This window comes from Hordeum vulgare, chromosome 6H (assembly GCF_904849725.1).
Source record: "Hordeum vulgare subsp. vulgare chromosome 6H, MorexV3_pseudomolecules_assembly, whole genome shotgun sequence".
NCBI lineage: Eukaryota > Viridiplantae > Streptophyta > Magnoliopsida > Poales > Poaceae > Hordeum > Hordeum vulgare.
The window spans coordinates 30,848,445-30,870,941 of record NC_058523.1 but is presented as its reverse complement, the minus strand read 5'-3'; the positions used below and the strand labels follow the sequence as shown (position 1 = coordinate 30,870,941).

The following is a 22,497-nucleotide window of genomic DNA, read 5'->3' as shown; positions in this document are numbered from 1 at the left end:
GGTTTATATATAAGCCGAGGCCCAAGTCCGCTCACATGGGTTATATATAAGCCGAGGGCCTACAGTCACACGGTTTATATATAAGCCGAGGGCCAAGTTCGCTCACATGGGTTATATATAAATCGAGGGCCAATGTGACACACGGTTTATAGCCTACCGGCGACAGGCCTCGCTCCGCTCGCTCGTCAGAAGATGGCTTTCCTTTTTATATTAGAATTTAAAGCATAATATAACAAGTACCAGATTGCAGCCGCTTGGCCCATGGATTTGAAGAATGGCCGCTTGGCCCATGGATTTGAAGAGTGGGGCGGCATCGTACATCTGTGTCGGGGCGAAGACCAACAAGGGGGCATCTTGGAGACATGACGTCGTCAGGGAAGGGGAGCAGTAGAAGGCCCCGTGGCTAGCAGAAGAGGCGGTCAACAGTATAGCTTGGCTAGTCAAGAGGGCCCCGACCGGTGGCCGTAGCATGGGAGCAGAGGCGTTGGGAAGTCAGCATCAGGCGCAGGAGGTTGGAGGCGAGATGGATGGCCGGCAACCATGCATGGAGACCTTGTGACGTGCATGGAGATGAGGTGGATTCGGATTTGGGGGTGCCCGGACAACGGATGTGCTCGTGCGATGGCCGACGAGGGCAGGGGGGTTAGAGGAAGGCACATCGGCGCGGGGAGGTCACGACACCATCCACAAGCAGGATCGCGGCCATGGCGACCACGAGGTGAACAAGGGGAGCGACGGTGGCGGTATTTCGAGGGCGATGAGATTCATCATGCAGCGGAGAGTGCGGTGAGGGTTTGCGGCTAACGACCACGAGGCGAGGGGGAGCGGCGATGGCGAATTTTCTCGGCCGCGGGGAGAGAGACGTGATCGGAGCAATGGGGTCGGGGAGATGGGTGCGCGGAGTGGGAGCTGCGTTCATGGGTGGTGGGATTTCCCCCCTTTCTATTGGTTTTTTATGGGCGTGGATGGAAGGATCGAACTAACCAGAGAGGTGGGATCGTATCAGGAGTGAAGGTCGAACCATCACGACAACACCAGATTTCTTTCTAATAGTAGAGATATGCATCCTTCTCGTCTGCGGCCATCGCTATGCCTTTCCGACAACCCTCATCGTGTCTGCTTTCTTTGGGCTACGTAGTAGTCCACGCATGATCCTTCCGCAACCAGATACCCTTCGACCCTACTGATGATGTCCATTGCAGTCTTGCATACATCACGCCACGGGCGGAGCTAGGCTAATGCAAGGGTATGCAATACATACCCAACATTTTCTGCAAAACAAATTCAGTACATAAGCTGTTGCAGACAAGAGAAATGTAGAAAAGAACGTTCAGCGCCACTTGGGCCTATATTGGGATGCTACCGTTGCTAGTTAATGCTTCTGGCTTCATTGTGAAGCCTTTAACGTGGCCGATTTGACGAAGCTGAGGAGTCCAACCACCACGCCTCGAGCTTTCAATTCATGATTCCGCTGATTCAATCGCCGTTGCGCCGCATCAAGGCGCATCGCCGCGCTGCATGCTCGCATCAGACATTTATTAAAGCAACAAACACATCATCTCATCTCCGCGACGCCGCCGGTCATTCTCATGGGCGCCTGTTAATTTGCGGGTACGGCTGCAACGACGTGCCCAATTATCTCATCGTCTGATTATTTTTTGCCAGTCTCAGAGTGTTTAATCTTTATTTCTCTGATTATTACTTAAGAAAAGAGTTTCGCAAAAAAAAACTTAAGAAGAGAGGATTGTCTTCATTCCCTAATTTGTTTTGATTAATCTATTGTTGTATCCAGTTAATTTTGGATGATGTTTACATTGTCTCACTATAAAACTTGTGAAGAAGTGCAAGAGAAAGAATGCATATAAATTTATGAATTATGAACAATCATTTCTTGCCTCTAAAAGGGTGTGATCGTAGAGTCAATTTATTATTCTCCTTGTTGTTGCCATGTAACTAAATTATTGGAGACATTGTTGCTACAAAGAATAATCTAAAGTTTCAGTGTTATTATTATGAACCTTTTTTTATGTTTTATATTGTTGTGAAGAAAAAAAATCTTTACGTCGCATACCCATGTTGGAAATCCTGGCTCCGCCAAGCAGGTGTTTGGTTAAAATGTCATTGAGTTTTTTAATTATTGTTTTCTAGAGTAAAATACTATGGTGAGATACTCTGTGAAGAAGGATGAGTTGTTGTATGATGCATGGTTGGTTGTATTTGCGGACTTTGTAAGCATGAAATCAAGGGCTCGATTTTTTTGCGACACATGCATATATGGTTCATTTCATACGCAAAATCACTTCGTATCTACGACATGCACATCATCCATGCATGGACGCAATGTATGGTTGATATGGCATTGACGGTACACCATATGCAACTCAGCCATGAAGTTTTACGCCACGGTTGAACTCGTGGAAACAATGTGGCCATTGGGCGCGTCAACCATGGAGATCGTACGTTTTAATTCTTGTTGCTCTACATATTGGTTAACTAGTTGATGCCCCATACATTGCTGCGGGTATGTATGCAAATCTCTACAAATTGAAGAAATATAAGAAGTGAGCGTTGAGTAACACATAATAATAGCAAAAATGGGAATCTCTTGATAATTAAGTACCTTGTGCTTTTACTCATTGAATCATGTCTGTTAGTTTGAGGGTTCTAATTACCAAGTCAGCAATACCCTATTTACGAACATAAAGTATATTAGATAACCATGTAAACAATTACAAATAAACAAAAATTTAGAGAACACAAAGTATCTTTTTCCAGCTAACACAGGATTACATGCTTTGTAAGAAGAAGCATACTCCCAAATGGTAGAAAATATCATGAATGTGGATGCTTTCATGATCTGTAAGAAAACGAAAGTAACTGTTAAAATTTTGTAATAAATAACCAACAAATGATTAACTTTGAACTACATTAAACAAAATGTAACCATGTGGGAGACATCAATTTGGGATAAAGGTAATCCATCTTATGAATTTAATCTGCAAGGAGAAAAAAGTGGGATTTGCTTGTTTCCTTTTGTGCTTTGGGTAAGCGCAGAAGTACCTGAAATTTGTTGAAATATACTTAAACAGAAAATACTTCTTGGAAATATAAAACGAATTACTATAAATCACGGAAGATGGGGGACTTTCACCAATTAGCAAGTAGGTAGTAGAATAAAATACGATAAAAAAAGAAATAATTAAGATACACAGATTAGGAGCATATATCTGGAGCTTGGTATCCATTGGTTGGTATCTCTTGGTCGTGAATTGCATGAATTATTGATAAAAAAACATGATGTGTTAGATGGCAAAAAATCTAAACCTAACAAAAAAGGAAACCGAATTCTAGAAGGCAAATACATCCAATGAGAAATAAGATTCATGTGAGTGAGTAAGAAAATGAATCACAGAAATAGTCTCGTTTCTCGTAGTGAAATGCAATTGCCAGTCTGTTTGAGCGAGAGGAATCGCACGCTGATAAAATTGTCGTGGTCATTCAACAAAGAATTGCATGGGAAGGTGGAGTGAATGTCAATAGGAACCATGAAGACGCAAAGGCGCTGCAGTGTTACTGAGATGGTGGTAAATCACTAGTGGGAGGCAGCTATTTAGTAATAGAGGATCCATTTCATTCATGTTGCTCTACACCTTGTATTGCATGCATGCTCTATTGTGATGTACTGCAGGCTATTCACGTACGTACATTATTGGATTAAACTCAATGTACGGCTTGTGTGAGACGACATGTGACGGCTCTAATTCTAGTATCGTTGAATTCAAAAAACTTTTTGAACATCCGGTTATCCTGCTGAGTGTGAACTATTATTGTACTAAAGATATTTGCATGCTATTTATAGATGAACTGTGCTATTTTGTATAATTATATATTTTGAGTGTTGTGGGCCTGGTTTAATTAAGCGGACGAAATATTCTTCGTTTTATGTAAATTATGTTCAAACTTTGCTGAATTCCGTCATGCTTGATGAGATTCCTCCAACCCGTTTAGAAATAAATGTGGACACGGTTGAATGACCGGCTTTCATATCATTATCACTGGTCCCCGCCGGTCCACACACGGATTCGGTGTCAGGGTCAATGTTGGAGATGCCCCTTATGACACAAAGAACAGCAAAACCAACATAAATCACAAGGAAAGTACGATTAGAACTGCGAAGAGGATTTGTAGCAGGTAGGACGGGACATTCGGATCTTGTAGTACTTCCTTCGTTCCTAAGTATACACGTCTTTTTAGAGATTTCAGTAAAAAAGACCACATACGGAGCAAAATGAATGAATCTATACTCTAAAGTATGTCTATATACATCCGTATGTAGTCTTTTAGTAAAACTATAAAAAAGACATATATTTAGGAACGGAAAGAGTACTTATAGTCTCCTAGTAAAACCTCTAAAAGACTTATATTTAGGAATGGATGGAGTAGGACACAATATATTACGATGGAGGGGCTAATGAGAATTCTGGAGGTGGAGTGGTGGCAAAGCTCGAGGAAAAAACGGGTCCAAACATCCATCGCTGCTAGAGGAGACAAAAGCACCTTGAGGAGTGTTGCATTGTATGATTTGATCCTTTAGTGCATGTTTAGTGCTAAGGGTAACTCCGGAACTATTAGATCTGGGGCTTTAATTTGTAGGATGAATGTAAATTTACGCCTTTAAGCAATTTTGCCTTTACACTTGCATCTTGGAAGATTGCTATAACTACCAAGCAAGCACTGCTGGTAGCCTTGAGAATCCATCGTGCACACAGTGCCACGAAGAATTTTCATCAAAAAGCATTCGGAACCCTTGCAGTAACGAATCAGGAGGATTATTAACTAGCTTAACAGCACAAAACTGGATCATTCTGCTGTCATAACACGGAAAATGAACCTTGAAGCTATCCTAAATCAAATCCATCGAATTAGTATCAGACTCTTGCTTGCTCTTTTGAATGAACGAAGGCAACAAGATTTCTCTTGAGAGAATTGACAGCAGACAGCATCTGCAGATCCTCGGCGTCTCGTTTCCGACTGGCCTTGTTGGGAAGAGATGCATCATCCGGTGGCTCCACGGGTGCTTCACTATCCAATGTGCCTACATGCCCACTCTTCTTCCCAGCTTGTTTTCGCACACTCCTGTACAGAACCATTCAATAGTAAGCACAAATTTAACACAGTCAAGGACAATCAGATTGTACAGTAGCATAGCAGGATAGGGAAACGATGGGTGATTATGGAAGCTACCTCTTGTACCGGGGATCAGTAGGACTAGGATGCAATGCATACAGGTGAGACGTGAACATGGGCGAGAACCTCTCATCTTTGCTCACATCGATTTCACCAAGTTTGTCCTCGACAGAATCCTTGCCCTTCTTACTCTTGCATTTTATGTTATAGCCCTTTGCACCATTGGCTGCATCCTGGCCAACGGCAACCAAGAGCTCCAACTCTTCTTTAGTTGCTTCCGGCTCATAATGTTCCTCTCGAGACTTGTCCTTTCCTTTCCCTTTAGCCTTCACCTTCGGTTTCTTCATGGGTTTAACTTCTTCATCCGACTTTTCATCGTCAAGGAAATCATCAGCTCTATCTTGGTCGCTATAGCCACCATCATCCTTTGACCACCTCTTTCTAGCTTTCCGCTTCTCCTTCATTTCTTCTTGGTGCATCTCCCAGACAGTCTTCGTCTCAATGCTATTTCTCTCTAGCATACGTTTGTTGAGGTCCTCGAGCTCTATGTTGAATGTTATCTCCATGTCCTGGTCATCCGTTTGTTCCTCGTCAGATTTATTTCCTTGTAGCAAACAATCCAACCTTTCCTCATTTGTTAACCTCCTTTTCGCTACACCATTTGGCAGAGACTCATCACCAGAATCATGTTTATCATCTTCTGATGCACCCTCACCACTTGCTATATATTTATCAAAGCCATACCTAAAAAGGCTTTCGCCCCGCTTTATATATAAAGCAAACCGAAAAAAATGCGAAACGTCAAAGATGGATAAACAAAGTAGTACAGCACAAGAAACAATGACCAACATATTGAAAAATTTCATGATACGAAAGAGTAGAAACATGCATGGCATCATTAAGTTATGTGATTTTGTAAGAAACTTACAGTTGTTCAAACAAGATATAAAAAAAATACAAGAGTCTTCGATGAGACTGTATTTATCCTTTATTACTCACTAGTGCTGAAAGCCTATCTTGACAGTGTACACTGGGTTTTCCTCTCTTGACATTTATAAATTCAGAAGGAAACTAACTTTTTCGTTTTATGTTAGCAAATAAAACAATAATTTAATTAAAATAATAGAGCTGACCTTATCTTTGAACTTTTGCCTCAAGATCTTACGCCCTGGTTCATCATCATCCCAGGTGGGCTTAACTTTGGCACGTTGCAAAGCCGGAGTCTCAAAATCAGGCGCCTTGTAACTCAGAGGTGCCTGCACGAAGTCAAACAAGTTACGAAATGAAAAAAAAAACCCCTCTTTTAGTACTACAACTGAAAGGCAGAATGAAGGAGGGGACAGGATCTGGCGAAAGCTTTGTCAATAAGCTCGGTGGAGCTCAGATCTGGGGCGATTTGGCCCTATTTTGAAGTCATGGTGGCTCGTCCGGATCTAAGGGTTTGGAGTGCTTCCCCAGTGGTGCTGCGATGATCGGCGCCATCTTGCTGATGTCTCTTCTGGCCGTAAGGGCGGCCATTCTCAACCTCCAGGCTTGCACGCCAAGATGGAGGCTCTTGGGCTTCAACACGGCGTGTCCACCGCCTGCTTTCTCCCAAATCGTGATTTTCTGATTTATTGTAGGTTCCTTTTGGTAAAACTAGAGCACTGACGTGTTTCTTTAGTTCTTTACGAGGTCCCACCGACCAGTTTTAGTGCAGTTTCCGGGTCCTTTGGGACAATTCCCTTGTTAAAAAAAGGATGCAAATACGATCTATTCAAGTAATATACCTCTGTAGCTACATCACGAGCAGGATATTTGAACTCCCTAGAGTCATAAATAAATTGCAAATCAAACACATTTCCCGTTTTCAAGAACTCGGTACCATCAAGAGTTGTGTATAGGTGATTTGCAGTTGCACTAGAATCACACTCCACAACTGCATAGTAGTATCTGCAGAAAGATCAATATAATCACCATTGAGCAGAACAGCAAACCCTTGGCAAGTAGTAACGTTTTCATATGTTAAATATCAAAGATGGATAGACAAGGCCATGGACGTTATGCACACAATCCCAAACATGTGAAGGAGAAACCGCCATACTTACATTTACACAGGATCTGAACACTTCTATATTTTAATTGGCATGAGAATATTATGGAGTATATTGTTAAAAAAAGCATTCAAATTAACTCTTCTTAGTAAGTCCCAGACAAATAGAAAAGTAATCAAGATGATAATCAACAAAAGTATCTATATGCTTTGCTCTAACCTGAGTTTGTTTAGCTCATAAGTACGGAGCTTGCTGTTCTCAGTCTTAGAGTCAAGGTCCCCATCTTGTTTTTCATCGTCATCTTCATCATCGTTGTTATCATCTTCCCCACCATCTTCATCAGAACCATCACTGATGGGGTTATAGTCCTAGGGTAGGGTCATAGGCCTGCCCTATAAGTCCTACCCAAGGACTATCCTTCATAAGGGACAAGACCCTTAGCCAATTCCGACTGAATTAAGGACTTCTCATCATCCAGTCGGTGACGATTCCTCCATCATCTAGTCGGAGATGAGCATGCGGAGCGTATCAAACTTACCGATTGGATTCCACTCTGTTCATCGTAACCCCCCTGGAGGGCAACGATCATACGTATTCATGTACCTTTATTAGCATTTAAGGCATACATTACCTGTAACGTAGACATTTAATCGCCACTACTCGACCCCTGTGCACCGAACCGTTGTGAAGGGCAGCGCACTCTATATAAGTCGCCCTTCCCTACTGGTGCAGGGGTTAGCAATTCACTGTAATCCATATTCCACTCGACATCAAGCTCCCAAGAGCACTGAGACGTAGGGCTTTTACCTCCACCGTAGAGGGGCCTGAACTCATACAACCTCGCCGTAGCTAAGGCTCTGCCCATCCTTTCGTACCCTACACATCTACTGTCAGACTTATACCCACGACAGTTGGCGCCCACCGTGGGGCAGGCGTCTAAGCGACTTTTTGGCGAGTTTGCGACTACATCTTTTCATCATGTCGTCCGGTGGAGATTTGTGCATGGGTCATGAGATCCTCTTCGACGCTCTCTCCTTCATCGTCGACGATTCGGCATGGCTTCGGGATGCTCCTCTCGACGCCGAGGCGCTCCCTAGTCGCGGGGCTACGCACTTCCGTGCCGGCGCCCGCGGCATCCTTCTTCTCCAGCAGTCGGCTCCGGTGTCGACCTTCGCCCCCGTCACGCGCCGCAACAAGCGGTCTCGCCGTCCGCGGCTCCAGCGTTGGGTGCAACACGCCCAGGTGCGCCAGAGCGCGTCTTCACAAGTGGAGGTCCTCGAGTCGGTTGTAGTTGCGCCGCCGTCCCAGCGCTCGGATTCAGTTCCGACTGAGTTTCCTTCCGAGTACGGGGTCGCGGGCCTGCAGCCGAAGTGCACATGGCCAACTCCCATGAAAGTCCCCGCCAAACTGGCCGGAACGAGCACGAGGTCGGCGAAACCTCCGGCGCTCGCCGTCAGCCCCGTCGTTCTGCCAGTCGGCGCACTCGTCAGAGCAACGTGGAGGTGTTCCGCACACCCATCCTCAACCTGGCTGCCGCTGCCAAGATAGCCGATTCCCTCCAGCCGACTGATTCAGAGGCTGGCAGAGGGATCGAGCAGATCCGTGCCCTGCTGGACACGGCGCAGCAGCAAAATTCGGCGGTCTCCCAGTCGCACAACAGGATCCACAATAGTTCTGTTCGTGCGAACACGCATCGATCAGTTCACAGCCCCGGTTCTCATCAGCGACACAGGGGAGGCAGCCGTTCCATGAATCCCGAAGATCGTCGCCGTTCACGCACCCCTCCGCGGGGTGGGCCCTACGGGCCCCGACATCATGATGATCGGCGTTCGGTCGGTGACACTTATGATCCAAGACCTGACGCAAGAGGATATATCGCCTAGAGGAGGGTCGACAGGGGCCGGGCCCACCGCGATGGTCACGGCATAGACCGTCCGAGTGGGAGCAGGACCATCGTCTCTGGCCCCGAGTGTTTCAGTCGAGCCATCCGTTCGGCTGACATCCCTCCCAACTTCCGATTGGCGACGGGGATCAACAAGTTTACAGGAGAATCCAAGCCAGAAACGTGGCTGGACGACTACCGAGTGGCAGTCCAGATCGGCGGTGGAGATGACCAGGTCGCCATGGAACATCTCCCCTTGATGCTCGACGGCTCGGCACGAGCGTGGCTGAACCAGTTGGCTCCTTCAAGCATCTACAGTTGGGCAGATCTGGCCCGAGTCTTCATCAGAATCTTCTAGGGGACGTGCAAACGCCCTGCTGGTCTCGTGGAGCTCCAGCACTGTGTCCAGAAGCAGAATGAGCCCCTGCGCGATTTCATCCAGCATTGGACAACCCTCTACCACACGGTGGAGAACGTCACAGAGCACCAAGCAGTCTGCGCCTTCAAGGCAGGCGTGCGGTACAGAGATCTGTACCTGAAGTTCGGTCGAACAGGCGACATCTCCATGAGCAAGATGATGGAGATAGCGGCACGCTATGCAAATGGCGAAGAAGAGGACCGCATTCGTAGCGCCAAGCACAAGGCAGCCGCCGATGGAGATGGAAACATCACTCGGAAGCAGAAGTAGAAAGCTCCATCCATTCCGCAGGCAGAGGCCGCAGCCGTTACCAATGCCAAGTTCAAGGGCAAGGGGAAGGCTCAGTTCACCCCCAAGAAGAAGCAGTTCGGGAACCACATCCTGGACCAGCCATGTCCAATCCACACGAAGATGGATGAAGAGGGCAACGCTATATTTCCGAAGCATACCACTAGGCAATGTCGCCTCCTGATCCAGGGGTTCGGCGAAGGGCAGCCGAGTGAAAATGACAATGAACAGGATGAGGAGGACAAGGAGGATCTGTTCCCCCAAGTCCATGCAACACTGATGATTTTTGCTGACGTTGAAAGCAAGAGTCGACTGAAGCTGGTGAACAGGGAGGTGAACATGGCCACCCCGACCAACCCCACATTCATCAAATGGTCTCAGACTGCGATCACCTTTGACCAGTCGGATCATCCAGCACACGTACCCACCCCAGGGAGGCAGGCCCTGGTCGTCGACCCGGTGGTGGAAGAAGTCCGACTGCGCAAAGTCCTCATGGAGGACGGCAGCGGCCTGAACATCATGTACGCTGACACTCTCAAGGGGATGGGCATCCCAATGTCCAAACTTAGCGAGAGCAGCATGCAGTTCCATGGAGTCGTCCCTGTTGGGGAACGTCGCATGGGAAACAAAAATTTTCCTACGCGCATGAAGACCTATCATGGTGATGTCCATCTACGAGAGGGGATGAGTGATCTACGTACCCTTGTAGATCGTACAACAGAAACGTTAGAGAACGCGGTTGATGTAGTGGAACGTCCTCACGTCCCTCGATCCGCCCCGCGAACAATCCCGCGATCAGTCCCACGATCTAATACCGAACGGACGGCACCTCCGCGTTCAGCACACGTACAGCTCGACGATGATCTCGGCCTTCTTGATCCAGCAAGAGAGACGGAGAGGTAGAAGAGTTCTCCGGCAGCGTGACGGCGCTCTGGAGGTTGGTGAGATCTCGTCTCAGCAGGGCTCCGCCCGAGCTCCGCAGAAACGCGATCTAGAGGAAAAACTATGGAGGTATGTGGTCGGGCAGCCGTGAGAAAGTCGTCTCAAATCTGCCCTAAAAGCCCCATATATATAGGAGAAGGGAGGGGGACCTTGCCTTGGGGTCCAAGGGACCCTCAAGGGGTCGGCCGAGCCAAGGGGGGGAGGACTCCCCCCCCAAACCGAGTTGGACTTGGTTTGGTGGGAGGAGTCCCCTTCCCTTCCCACTTTTTCCCTCTTTTTTTTTCTTTTCCTTTGATTTCCTTCTCTTGGCGCATAGGCCCCCTTGGGGCTGTCCCACCAGCCCACTAAGGGCTGGTGTGTCTCCCCAAAGCCTATGGGCTTCCCCGGGGTGGGTTGCCCCCCCGGTGAACTCCCGGAACCCATTCGTCATTCCCGGTACATTCCCGGTAACTCCGAAAACCTTCCGGTAATCAAATGAGGCCATCCTATATATCAATCTTCGTTTCCGGACCATTCCGGAAACCCTCGTGACGTCCGTGATCTCATCCAGGACTCCGAACAACATTCGGTAACCAACCATATAACTCAAATACGCATAAAACAACGTCGAATCTTAAGTGTGCAGACCCTGCGGGTTCGAGAACTATGTAGACATGACCCGAGAGACTCCTCGGTCAATATCCAATAGCGGGACCTGGATGCCCATATTGGATCCTACATATTCTACGAAGATCTTATCGTTTGAACCTCAGTGCCAAGGATTCGTATAATCCCGTATGTCATTCCCTTTGTCCTTCGGTATGTTACTTGCCCGAGATTTGATCGTCAGTATCCGTATACCTATTTCAATCTCGTTTACCAGCAAGTCTCTTTACTCGTTCCGTAATACAAGATCCCGCAACTTACACTAAGTTACATTGCTTGCAAGGCTTGTGTGTGATGTTGTATTACCGAGTGGGCCCCGAGATACCTCTCCGTCACACGGAGTGACAAATCCCAGTCTTGATCCATACTAACTCAACTAACACCTTCGGAGATACCTGTAGAGCATCTTTATAGTCACCCAGTTACGTTGCGACGTTTGATACACACAAAGCATTCCTCCGGTGTCAGTGAGTTATATGATCTCATGGTCATAGGAATAAATACTTGACACGCAGAAAACAGTAGCAACAAAATGACACGATCAACATGCTACGTCTATTAGTTTGGGTCTAGTCCATCACGTGATTCTCCTAATGACGTGATCCAGTTATCAAGCAACAACACCTTGTTCATAATCAGAAGACACTGACTATCATTGATCAACTGGCTAGCCAACTAGAGGCATGCTAGGGACGGTGTTTTGTCTATGTATCCACACATGTAAATGAGTCTTCATTCAATACAATTATAGCATGGATAATAAACTATTATCTTGATACAGGAATTATAATAATAACTATACATTTATTATTGCCTCTAGGGCATAATTCCAACAGTCTCCCACTTGCACTAGAGTCAATAATCTAGCCCTCACATCACCATGTGAATTACATTGTAATAAATCTAACACCCATACAGTTCTGGTGTCGATCATGTTTTGGCCGTGGAAGAGGTTTAGTCAGCGGGTCTGCTACATTCAGATCCGTGTGCACCTTGCATATATTTACGTCCTCCTCCTCGACGTAGTCGTGGATGAGGTTGAAGCGTCGTTTGATGTGTCTGGTTTTCTTGTGAAACCTTGGTTCCTTTGCCAGGGCAATGGCACCGGTGTTGTCACAGAACAAGGTTATTGGATCCAGTGCACTTGGCACCACTCCAAGATCCGTCATGAACTGCTTCATCCAGACACCCTCCTTAGCCGCCTCCGAGGCAGCCATGTACTCCGCTTCACATGTAGAATCTGCTACGACGCTTTGCTTGGAACTGCACCAGCTTGCTGCACCCCCATTAAGAATAAATACGTATCCGGTTTGCGACTTAGAGTCGTCCGGATCTGTGTCAAAGCTTGCATCAACGTAACCCTTTACGGCGAGCTCTTCGTCACCTCCATACACGAGAAACATCTCCTTAGTCCTTTTCAGGTACTTCAGGATATTCTTGACCGCTGTCCAGTGATCCACTCCTGGATTACTCTGGAACCTGCCTGCCATACTTATGGCCAGGCTAACATCCGGTCTAGTGCACAGCATCGCATACATGATAGAACCTATGGCTGAAGCATAGGGGACGGAGCGCATATGCTCTCTATCTTCATCAGTTGCTGGGCACTGAGTCTTACTCAATCTCGTACCTTGTAACACTGGCAAGAACCCTTTCTTGGACTGTTCCATTTTGAACCTCTTCAAAACTTTATCAAGGTATGTGCTTTGTGAAAGTCCTATCAGGCGTTTTGATCTATCCCTATAGATCTTAATGCCTAGAATGTAAGCAGTTTCTCCTAGGTCCTTCATAGAGAAACTTTTATTCAAGTAACCTTTTATGCTCTCCAAAAGCTCTACGTTGTTTCCAATCAGTAATATGTCATCCACATATAATATTAGAAACGCCACAGAGCTCCCACTCACTTTCTTGTAAATACAAGATTCTCCAACCACTTGTATAAACCCAAATGCTTTGATCACCTCATCAAAGCGTTTGTTCCAACTCCGAGATGCTTGCACCAGTCCATAAATGGATCGCTGGAGCTTGCACACCTTGTCAGCATTTTTAGGATCGACAAAACCTTCGGGCTGCATCATATACAACTCTTCCTTAAGGAAACCGTTAAGGAACGCCGTTTTGACATCCATCTGCCAGATTTCATAATCGAAAAATGCAGCTATTGCTAACATGATTCTGACGGACTTAAGCATTGCTACGGGAGAGAAAGTCTCATCGTAGTCAATTCCTGGAACTTGTGAAAAACCCTTTGCCACAAGTCGAGCTTTATAAACGGTCACATTACCGTCAGCGTCCGTCTTCTTCTTAAAGATCCATTTGTTCTGAATAGCCTTGCGGCCCTCAGGTAGTATCTCCAAAGTCCACACTTTGTTCTCATACATGGATCCTATCTCGGATTTCATGGCTTCTAGCCATTTGTTGTAATCTGGGCCCACTATTGCTTCTTCATAATTTGCAGGTTCATTGTTGTCTAACAACATGATTGATAAGACAGGATTACCGTACCATTCTGGAGCAGCGCGTGATCTCGTCGACCTGCGTGGTTCAACAGAAACTTGAACTGGAGTTTCATGATCATCATCATTAACTTCCTCCTCAACCGGCGTTGCAACGACAGAGGTTTCCCCTTGCCCTGCGCCACCATCCAGAGGGATGAGAGGTTCGACAACCTCGTCAAGTTCTATCTTCCTCCCACTCAATTCTCTCGAGAGAAACTCCTTCTCGAGAAAAGTTCCATTCTTAGCAACAAACACTTTGCCCTCGGATTTGAGATAGAAGGTGTACCCAACTGTCTCTTTTGGGTAACCTATGAAGACGCATTTTTCCGCTTTGGGTTCCAGCTTTTCAGGCTGAAGCTTTTTGACATAAGCATCATATCCCCAAACTTTAAGAAACGACAACTTTGGCCTTTTGCCATACCACAGTTCGTATGGTGTCGTCTCAACGGATTTTGATGGTGCCCTATTTAAAGTGAATGCAGCTGTTTCTAATGCATAACCCCAAAATGATAACGACAAATCAGTAAGAGACATCATAGATCGCACCATCTCTAACAAAGTACGATTACGACGTTCGGACACACCATTACACTGTGGTGTTCCAGGCGGTGTTAACTGTGAAACAATTCCACATTGTCTTAAGTGAGCACCAAACTCGAAACTCAGATATTCACCCCCACGATCAGACCGTAGGAACTTGATCTTTTTGTTACGATGATTTTCCACTTCACTCTGAAATTGCTTGAACTTTTCAAATGTTTCAGACTTGTGCTTCATCAAGTAGACATAACCATATCTACTTAAATCGTTAGTGAAGGTGAGGAAATAACGATATCCGCCGCGTGCCTCCACGCTCATTGGGCCACACACATCGGTATGTATGATTTCCAACAAGTCACTTGCACGCTCCATTGTTCCGGAGAACGGAGTCTTAGTCATCTTGCCCATGAGGCATGGTTCGCACGTGTCAAGTGAATCAAAGTCAAGTGACTCCAAAAGTCCATCAGCATGGAGTTTCTTCATGCGCTTTACACCAATATGACCTAAACGGCAGTGCCATAAAAATATGGCGCTATCATTGTTAACTCTAACTCTTTTGGTCTCAATGTTATGTATATGCGTATCGCTATAAAGATTCAATATGAACAATCCTCTCACATTCGGTGCATGACCATAAAAGATGTTACTCATAGAAATAGAACAACCATTATTCTCAGACTTGGAAGAGTAACCGTCTCGCAATAAACAAGATCCAGATATAATGTTCATGCTCAACGCAGGCACTAAATAACAATGATTTAAGTTCATCACTAATCCCGATGGTAGCTGAAGTGACACTGTGCCGACGGCGATTGCATCAACCTTGGAACCGTTTCCTACGCGCATCGTCACTTCGTCTTTCGCCAGCCTTCGTCTATTCCGCAGTTCCTGCTTCGAGTTGCAAATGTGAGCAACAGAACCGGTATCAAATACCCAGGCACTACTACGAGAGCCGGTTAAGTACACATCAATAACATGTATATCAAATATACCTGATTTTTCTTTGTCCGCCTTCTTATCTGCCAGATACTTGGGGCAATTGCGCTTCCAGTGACCCATACCCTTGCAATAGAAGCACTCTGTTTCAGGCTTAGGTCCAGCTTTGGGTTTCTTCGGCGGATTGGCAACAGGCTTGCCGCTCTTCTTCGAATTGCCCTTCTTGCCTTTGCCGTTTCTCTTGAAACTAGTGGTCTTGCTCACCATCAACACTTGATGCTCTTTACGGAGTTCAGACTCTGCGACTTTCAGCATCGCAAACAACTCGCCGGGAGACTTGTTCATCCCTTGCATGTTGTAGTTCAACACAAAGCCTTTATAGCTTGGCGGCAGTGATTGAAGGATTCTGTCAGTGATAGATTCTTGCGGGAGTTCAATCCCCAGTTCAGCTAGACGGTTTGAGTACCCAGACATTTTGAGCACATGTTCACTGACAGATGAGTTTTCCTCCATCTTGCAAGCATAGAATTTATCGGAGGTCTCATACCTCTCGATCCGGGCGTTCTTCTGAAAGATAAACTCCAACTCCTGGAACATCTCAAATGCTCCATGACGCTCAAAGCGACGTTGAAGTCCCGGTTCTAAGCCATACAAGACTGCACATTGAACTATTGAGTAGTCCTCCTTACGCGCTAACCAAGCGTTCTTAACATCCTGATCAGCCGTAGCGGGTGGTTCATCTCCTAGCGCAGCATTAAGGACATAATCCTTCTTCCCAGCTTGTAAGATTAGCTTAAGATTACGAGCCCAGTCTACAAAGTTGCTTCCATCATCTTTCAACTTAGCTTTCTCTAGGAACGTATTAAAATTTAGGATGACCGTTGCGTGAGCCATGATCTACAACACAAATATATTCAAAGTGGACTTAGACTATGTTCAAGATAATTAGAGTTCAACTTAATCAAATTATATGCTAAACTCCCACTCAAAAAGTACATCTCTCTAGTCATTTGAGTGGTTCATGATCCACTTACACTATCCCAAGTCCGATCATCACGTGAGTCGAGAGTAGTTTCAGTGGTAAGCATCCCTATGCTAATCATATCAACTATATGATTCATGATCGACCTTTCGGTCTCATGTGTTCCGAGGCCATGTCTGCACATGCTAGGCTCGTCAAGCTTAACCCGAGTGTTCCGCGTGCGCAACTGTTTTGCACCCGTTGTATGTGAACGTTGAGTCTATCACACCCGATCATCACGTGGTGTCTCGAAACGACGAACTGTAGCAACGGTGCACAGTCGGGAAGAACGCAATTTCGTCTTGAAATTTTAGTGAGAGATCACCTCATAATGCTACCGTCGTTCTAAGCAAAATAAGGTGCATAAAAGGATTAACATCACATGCAATTCATAAGTGACATGATATGGCCATCATCATGTGGTTCTTGATCTCCATCACCAAAGCACCGGCATGATCTTCTTGTCACCGGCGCCACACCATGATCATCCATCAACGTGTCGCCATCGGGGTTGTCGTGCTACTTATGCTATTACTACTAAAGCTACATCCTAGCAAAATAGTAAACGCATCTGCAAGCACAAACGTTAGTATAAAGACAACCCTATGGCTCCTGCCGGTTGCCGTACCATCGACGTGCAAGTCGATATTTCTATTACAACATGATCATCTCATACATCCAATATATCACATCACATCGTTGGCCATATCACATCACAATCATACCCTGCAAAAACAAGTTAGACGTCCTCTAATTTTGTTGTTGCATGTTTTACGTGGTGACCATGGGTATCTAGTAGGATCGCATCTTACTTACGCAAACACCACAACGGAGATCTATGAGTTGCTATTTAACCTCATCCAAGGACCTCCTCGGTCAAATCCGATTCAACTAAAGTTGGAGAAACCGTCACTTGCCAGTCATCTTTGAGCAAAGGGGGTTACTCGTAACGATGAAACCAGTCTCTCGTAAGCGTACGAGTAATGTCGGTCCAAGCCGCTTCAATCCAACAATACCGCGGAATCAAGAAAAGACTAAGGAGGGCAGCAAAACGCACATCACCGCCCACAAAACCTTTTGTGTTCTACTCGAGAAGACATCTACGCATGAACCTAGCTCATGATGCCACTGTTGGGGAACGTCGCATGGGAAACAAAAATTTTCCTTCGCGCACGAAGACCTATCATGGTGATGTCCATCTACGAGAGGGGATGAGTGATCTACGTACCCTTGTAGATCGTACAGCAGAAGCGTTAGAGAACGCGGTTGATTTAGTGGAACGTCCTCACGTCCCTCGATCCGCCCCGCGAACAATCCCGCGATCAGTCCCACGATCTAGTACCGAACGGACGGCACCTCCGCGTTCAGCACACGTACAGCTCGACGATGATCTCGGCCTTCTTGATCCAGCAAGAGAGACGGAGAGGTAGAATAGTTCTCCGGCAGCATGATGGCGCTCTGGAGGTTGGTGAGATCTCGTCTCAGCAGGGCTCCGCCCGAGCTCCGCAGAAACGCGATCTAGAGGAAAAACTATGGAGGTATGTGGTCGGGCAGCCGTGAGAAAGTCGTCTCAAATCTGCCCTAAAAGCCCCATATATATAGGAGGAGGGAGGGGTACCTTGCCTTGGGGTCCAAGGGACCCTCAAGGGGTCGGCCGAGCCAAGGGGGGGAGGACTCCCCCCTCAAACCGAGTTGGACTTGGTTTGGTGGGAGGAGTCCCCTTCCCTTCCCACTTTTTCCCTCTTTTTTTTTCCTTTTCCTTTGATTTCCTTCTCTTGGCGCATAGGCCCCCTTGGGGCTGTCCCACCAGCCCACTAAGGGCTGGTGTGTCTCCCCAAAGCCTATGGGCTTCCCCGGGGTGGGTTGCCCCCCCGGTGAACTCCCGGAACCCATTCGTCATTCCCGGTACATTCCCGGTAACTCCGAAAACCTTTCGGTAATCAAATGAGGTCATCCTATATATCAATCTTCGTTTCCGGACCATTCCGGAAACCCTCGTGACGTCCGTGATCTCATCCGGGACTCCGAACAACATTCGGTAACCAACCATATAACTCAAATACGCATAAAACAACGTCGAATCTTAAGTGTGCAGACCCTGCGGGTTCGAGAACTATGTAGACATGACCCGAGAGACTCCTCGGTCAATATCCAATAGCGGGACCTGGATGCCCATATTGGATCCTACATATTCTACGAAGATCTTATCGTTTGAACCTCAGTGCCAAGGATTCGTATAATCCCGTATGTCATTCCCTTTGTCCTTCGGTATGTTACTTGCCCGAGATTTGATCGTTAGTATCCGTATACCTATTTCAATCTCGTTTACCAGCAAGTCTCTTTACTCGTTCCGTAATACAAGATCCCGCAACTTACACTAAGTTACATTGCTTGCAAGGCTTGTGTGTGATGTTGTATTACCGAGTGGGCCCCGAGATACCTCTCCGTCACACGGAGTGACAAATCCCAGTCTTGATCCATACTAACTCAACTAACACCTTCGGAGATACCTGTAGAGCATCTTTATAGTCACCCAGTTACGTTGCGACGTTTGATACACACAAAGCATTCCTCCGGTGTCAGTGAGTTATATGATCTCATGGTCATAGGAATAAATACTTGACACGCAGAAAACAGTAGCAACAAAATGACACGATCAACATGCTACGTCTATTAGTTTGGGTCTAGTCCATCACGTGATTCTCCTAATGACGTGATCCAGTTATCAAGCAACAACACCTTGTTCATAATCAGAAGACACTGACTATCATTGATCAACTGGCTAGCCAACTAGAGGCATGCTAGGGACGGTGTTTTGTCTATGTATCCACACATGTAAATGAGTCTTCATTCAATACAATTATAGCATGGATAATAAACTATTATCTTGATACAGGAATTATAATAATAACTATACATTTATTATTGCCTCTAGGGCATAATTCCAACAGTCCCTAGACGAAAGGCCAAGTCACTCGGCCAGATCGCGTTGGACGTCGTCTTCAGCTCCGACAAGAACTTCCGCAAGGAAAAACTGACGTTCGAGGTGGTGGACTTCCAGAGTGCGCACCACGCGATTCTGGGCCGCGCGGCGTATGCGCGTTTCATGGCCCGTCCATGTTGAAAAGATCTCGATGACGCCTAGAGGGGGGGTGAATTGGCTATTTAAAAACTTCTTCATATTTGGCTTGAACCTGATGCGGAAATAAACTAAGAGGGTACTTGTCAAGCACAAGTCCTAAATGCACTAGGCACTGCAACGTGTATCAACAACACGGTCTACTAAGATGGACACAATGCAGTTACTAACAAGCACAAGTAAGTTACACAAACCTACTTGAGCTATGTCACACGACAAGTAGGTGAACAACACAAGACACTATATCACACTATATCACACGATATATCAAGGGCTGCAAGTATGTGCGTGTGTATATAGAGGGTATGCTTCAATGATTAATCTTGTACAAGAAATAGCCAACACAATATAATGAGCACAAACGATATGCAATGTATGTAGCTCAAGTAACACAAGTAAACCACAAGTAAGGAGTTAGGGTTAAGGATAACCAAGGTCACTGAGACGAAGATGTATCCCGATGTTCACTTCCTTGGAGGGAAGCTAGTCACCGTTAGAGAGGTGGATGTTACCACGAAGGCACACCAACGCCACGAAGGCTCACCCTATTCTCCCTTTGAGATAACACCACGAAGGCGTTTCTCAACCACTAGTGGTAAGCCTTTGAGGTGGCTTCCAAACCCTCACAAACTTTTCCGGGGGAAATCACACGGATTGATTCCTCTCCGAAGAACTCCTACCGCCTAGGAGTCTCCAACCTCCAAGAGTAACAAGTGTTGGAAATATGCCCTAGAGGCAATAATAAAATGGTTATTATCATATTTCCTTGTTCATGATAATAGTCTATCGTTCATGCTATAATTGTATTAACAGGAAACAGTAATGCATGTGTGAATGAATAGATCACAATGTGTCCCTAGCAAGCCTCTAGTTAGCTAGCTCGTTAGTCAATAGATGATCATGGTTTCCTGATCATGGGCATTAGATGTCATTGATAACGGGATCACATCATTGGGAGAATGATGTGATGGACAAGACCCAATCCTAAGCCTAGCACTAGATCGTATTGTTCGTATGCTAATGCTTTTCTAATGTCAAGTATCTTTTCCTTCGACCATGAGATTGCGCAACTCCCGGATACCGTAGGAGTGCTTTGGGTATATCAAACGTCACAACGTAACTGGGTGACTATAAAGGTGCACTACGGGTACCTCCGAAAGTGTCTGTTGGGTTGGCACGAATCGAGATCGGGATTTGTCACTCCGTGTGACGGAGAGGTATCTCTGGGCCCACTCGGTAGAACATCATCATGAGCTCAATGTGACTAAGGAGTTAGTCACACGATGACGTGCTACGGAACGAGTAAAGAGACTTACCGGTAACGAGATTGAACAAGGTATAGGTATACCGACGATCGAATCTCGGGCAAGTTCTATACCGACAGACAAAGGGAATCGTATACGAGATTGATTGAATCCTTGACATCGTGGTTCATCCGATGAGATCATCGTGGAGCTAGTGGGAGCCACCATGGGTATCCAGACCCCGCTGATGGTTATTGGCCAGAGAGGTGTCTCGGTCATGTCTGCCTGTCTCCCGAACCCGTAGGGTCTACACACTTAAGGTTCGATGACGCTAGGGTTATAGGGAATTGTTGTACGAGGTTACCGAAAGTTGTTCGGAGTCCTGGATGACATCCCGGACGTCACGAGGAGCTCCGGAATGGTCCGGAGGTAAAGATTGATATATAGGACGGATGGTTTCGGACACCGGAAGTGTTTCGGGCATCACCGGTAACGTACCGGGACCACCGGGACCACCGGAGGTGGTCCCGGGGGACCACCGAAGGGGGGCTGCGACCCCGGGAGGCAAGGTGGGCCAAGTGGGGGTGGGAACCAGCCCCTAGTTGGGCTGGTGCGCCTCCCCACTCAGCCCATGGCGCAGGGGAAAGAAAAAGGGGGGGGGGGCAAACCCTAGGCCAGGTGGGCCTAAGGCCCACCAGTGGGTGCGCCACCCCTCCTCCCCATCTGGCCGCCGCACCAACCATCTGGGAGGGCTGCCGCACCCCCTAGGGTGGGAACCCTAGGAGTGGCACCCCCTCTCCCATTCCCCTATATATAGTGGGCACTTTTGGCCTTTGGGGGACACGGTTTTCCCTCTCCCTCGGCGCAGCCCTGCACTTCTTCCTCCTCCTCTCTGCCGGCGCTTGGCGAAGCCCTGCCGGGAGACCTCGTCTCTCCACCGACACCACGCCGTCGTGTTGCTGGACATCTTCCCCAACCTCTCCCTCCTCCTTGCTGGATCAAGGTGCGGGAGACGTCACCGGGCTGCACGTGTGTTGAACGCGGAGGTGCCGTTGTTCGGCACTAGATCGGAATCGCCGCGAGTACGACTCCATCAACCGCGTTCTAGCAAACGCTTCCGCTTAGCGATCTTCAAAGGTACGAAGATGCTCTTACCCCTCTCTCGTTGCTGGTCTCTCCATAGGAAGATCTGAACATGCGTAGGAAAATTTTGAATTTATGCTACGTTACCCAACAGTGGCATCCGAGCCAGGTTTTCTATGCGTAGATTCTATGCACGAGTAGAACACAAAAGTTGTGGGCGATGGTTTGTCAACTTGCTTGCCATTACTAGTCTTATTCTTTTCCGGCGGTATTGTGGGATGAAGCAGCCCGGACCGACCTTACACGTATGCTTACGTGAGACTGGTTCCACCGACAGACATGCACATCGTGCATAAAGGTGGCTAGCGGGTGTCTGTCTCTCCTACTCTAGTCGGATTGGATTTGATGAAAAGGGTCCTTATGAAGGGTAAATAGCTTTGGCATATCATCGTTGTGGCTGTCACGTAGGTAAGAAGGCGTTCTTTCTAGAAACCCAAATCAGCCATGTAAAACTTGCAACAACAATTAGAGGACGTCTAACTTGTTTTTGCAGGGTTTGACATGTGATGTGATATGGCCAAAGTTGTGATGTTGCATGTATGATGTATGATATGATCATGTTATTGTAATAGGTTTCACGA

At 46.7% G+C, this 22,497-nt stretch overlaps 1 protein-coding gene across 1 annotated transcript in view; it reads right to left on the bottom strand.

Annotated features, from left to right (window-relative positions):
- Positions 1–4,928: 4,928 nt before the first annotated feature.
- LOC123404994 (pre-rRNA-processing protein ESF1-like) overlaps positions 4,929–22,497 on the bottom strand; it is a 53,857-nt gene continuing 36,288 nt past the window's right edge. The window contains exons 4-8 of the mRNA XM_045098874.1: positions 7,440–7,571; positions 6,957–7,119; positions 6,321–6,443; positions 5,245–5,951; positions 4,929–5,136 (exon numbers count right to left, since the gene is read on the bottom strand). Of these exons, the coding sequence (XP_044954809.1) occupies positions 4,929–5,136; positions 5,245–5,951; positions 6,321–6,443; positions 6,957–7,119; positions 7,440–7,571 (1,333 nt within the window). The remainder of the gene's footprint in view (positions 5,137–5,244; positions 5,952–6,320; positions 6,444–6,956; positions 7,120–7,439; positions 7,572–22,497) is intronic.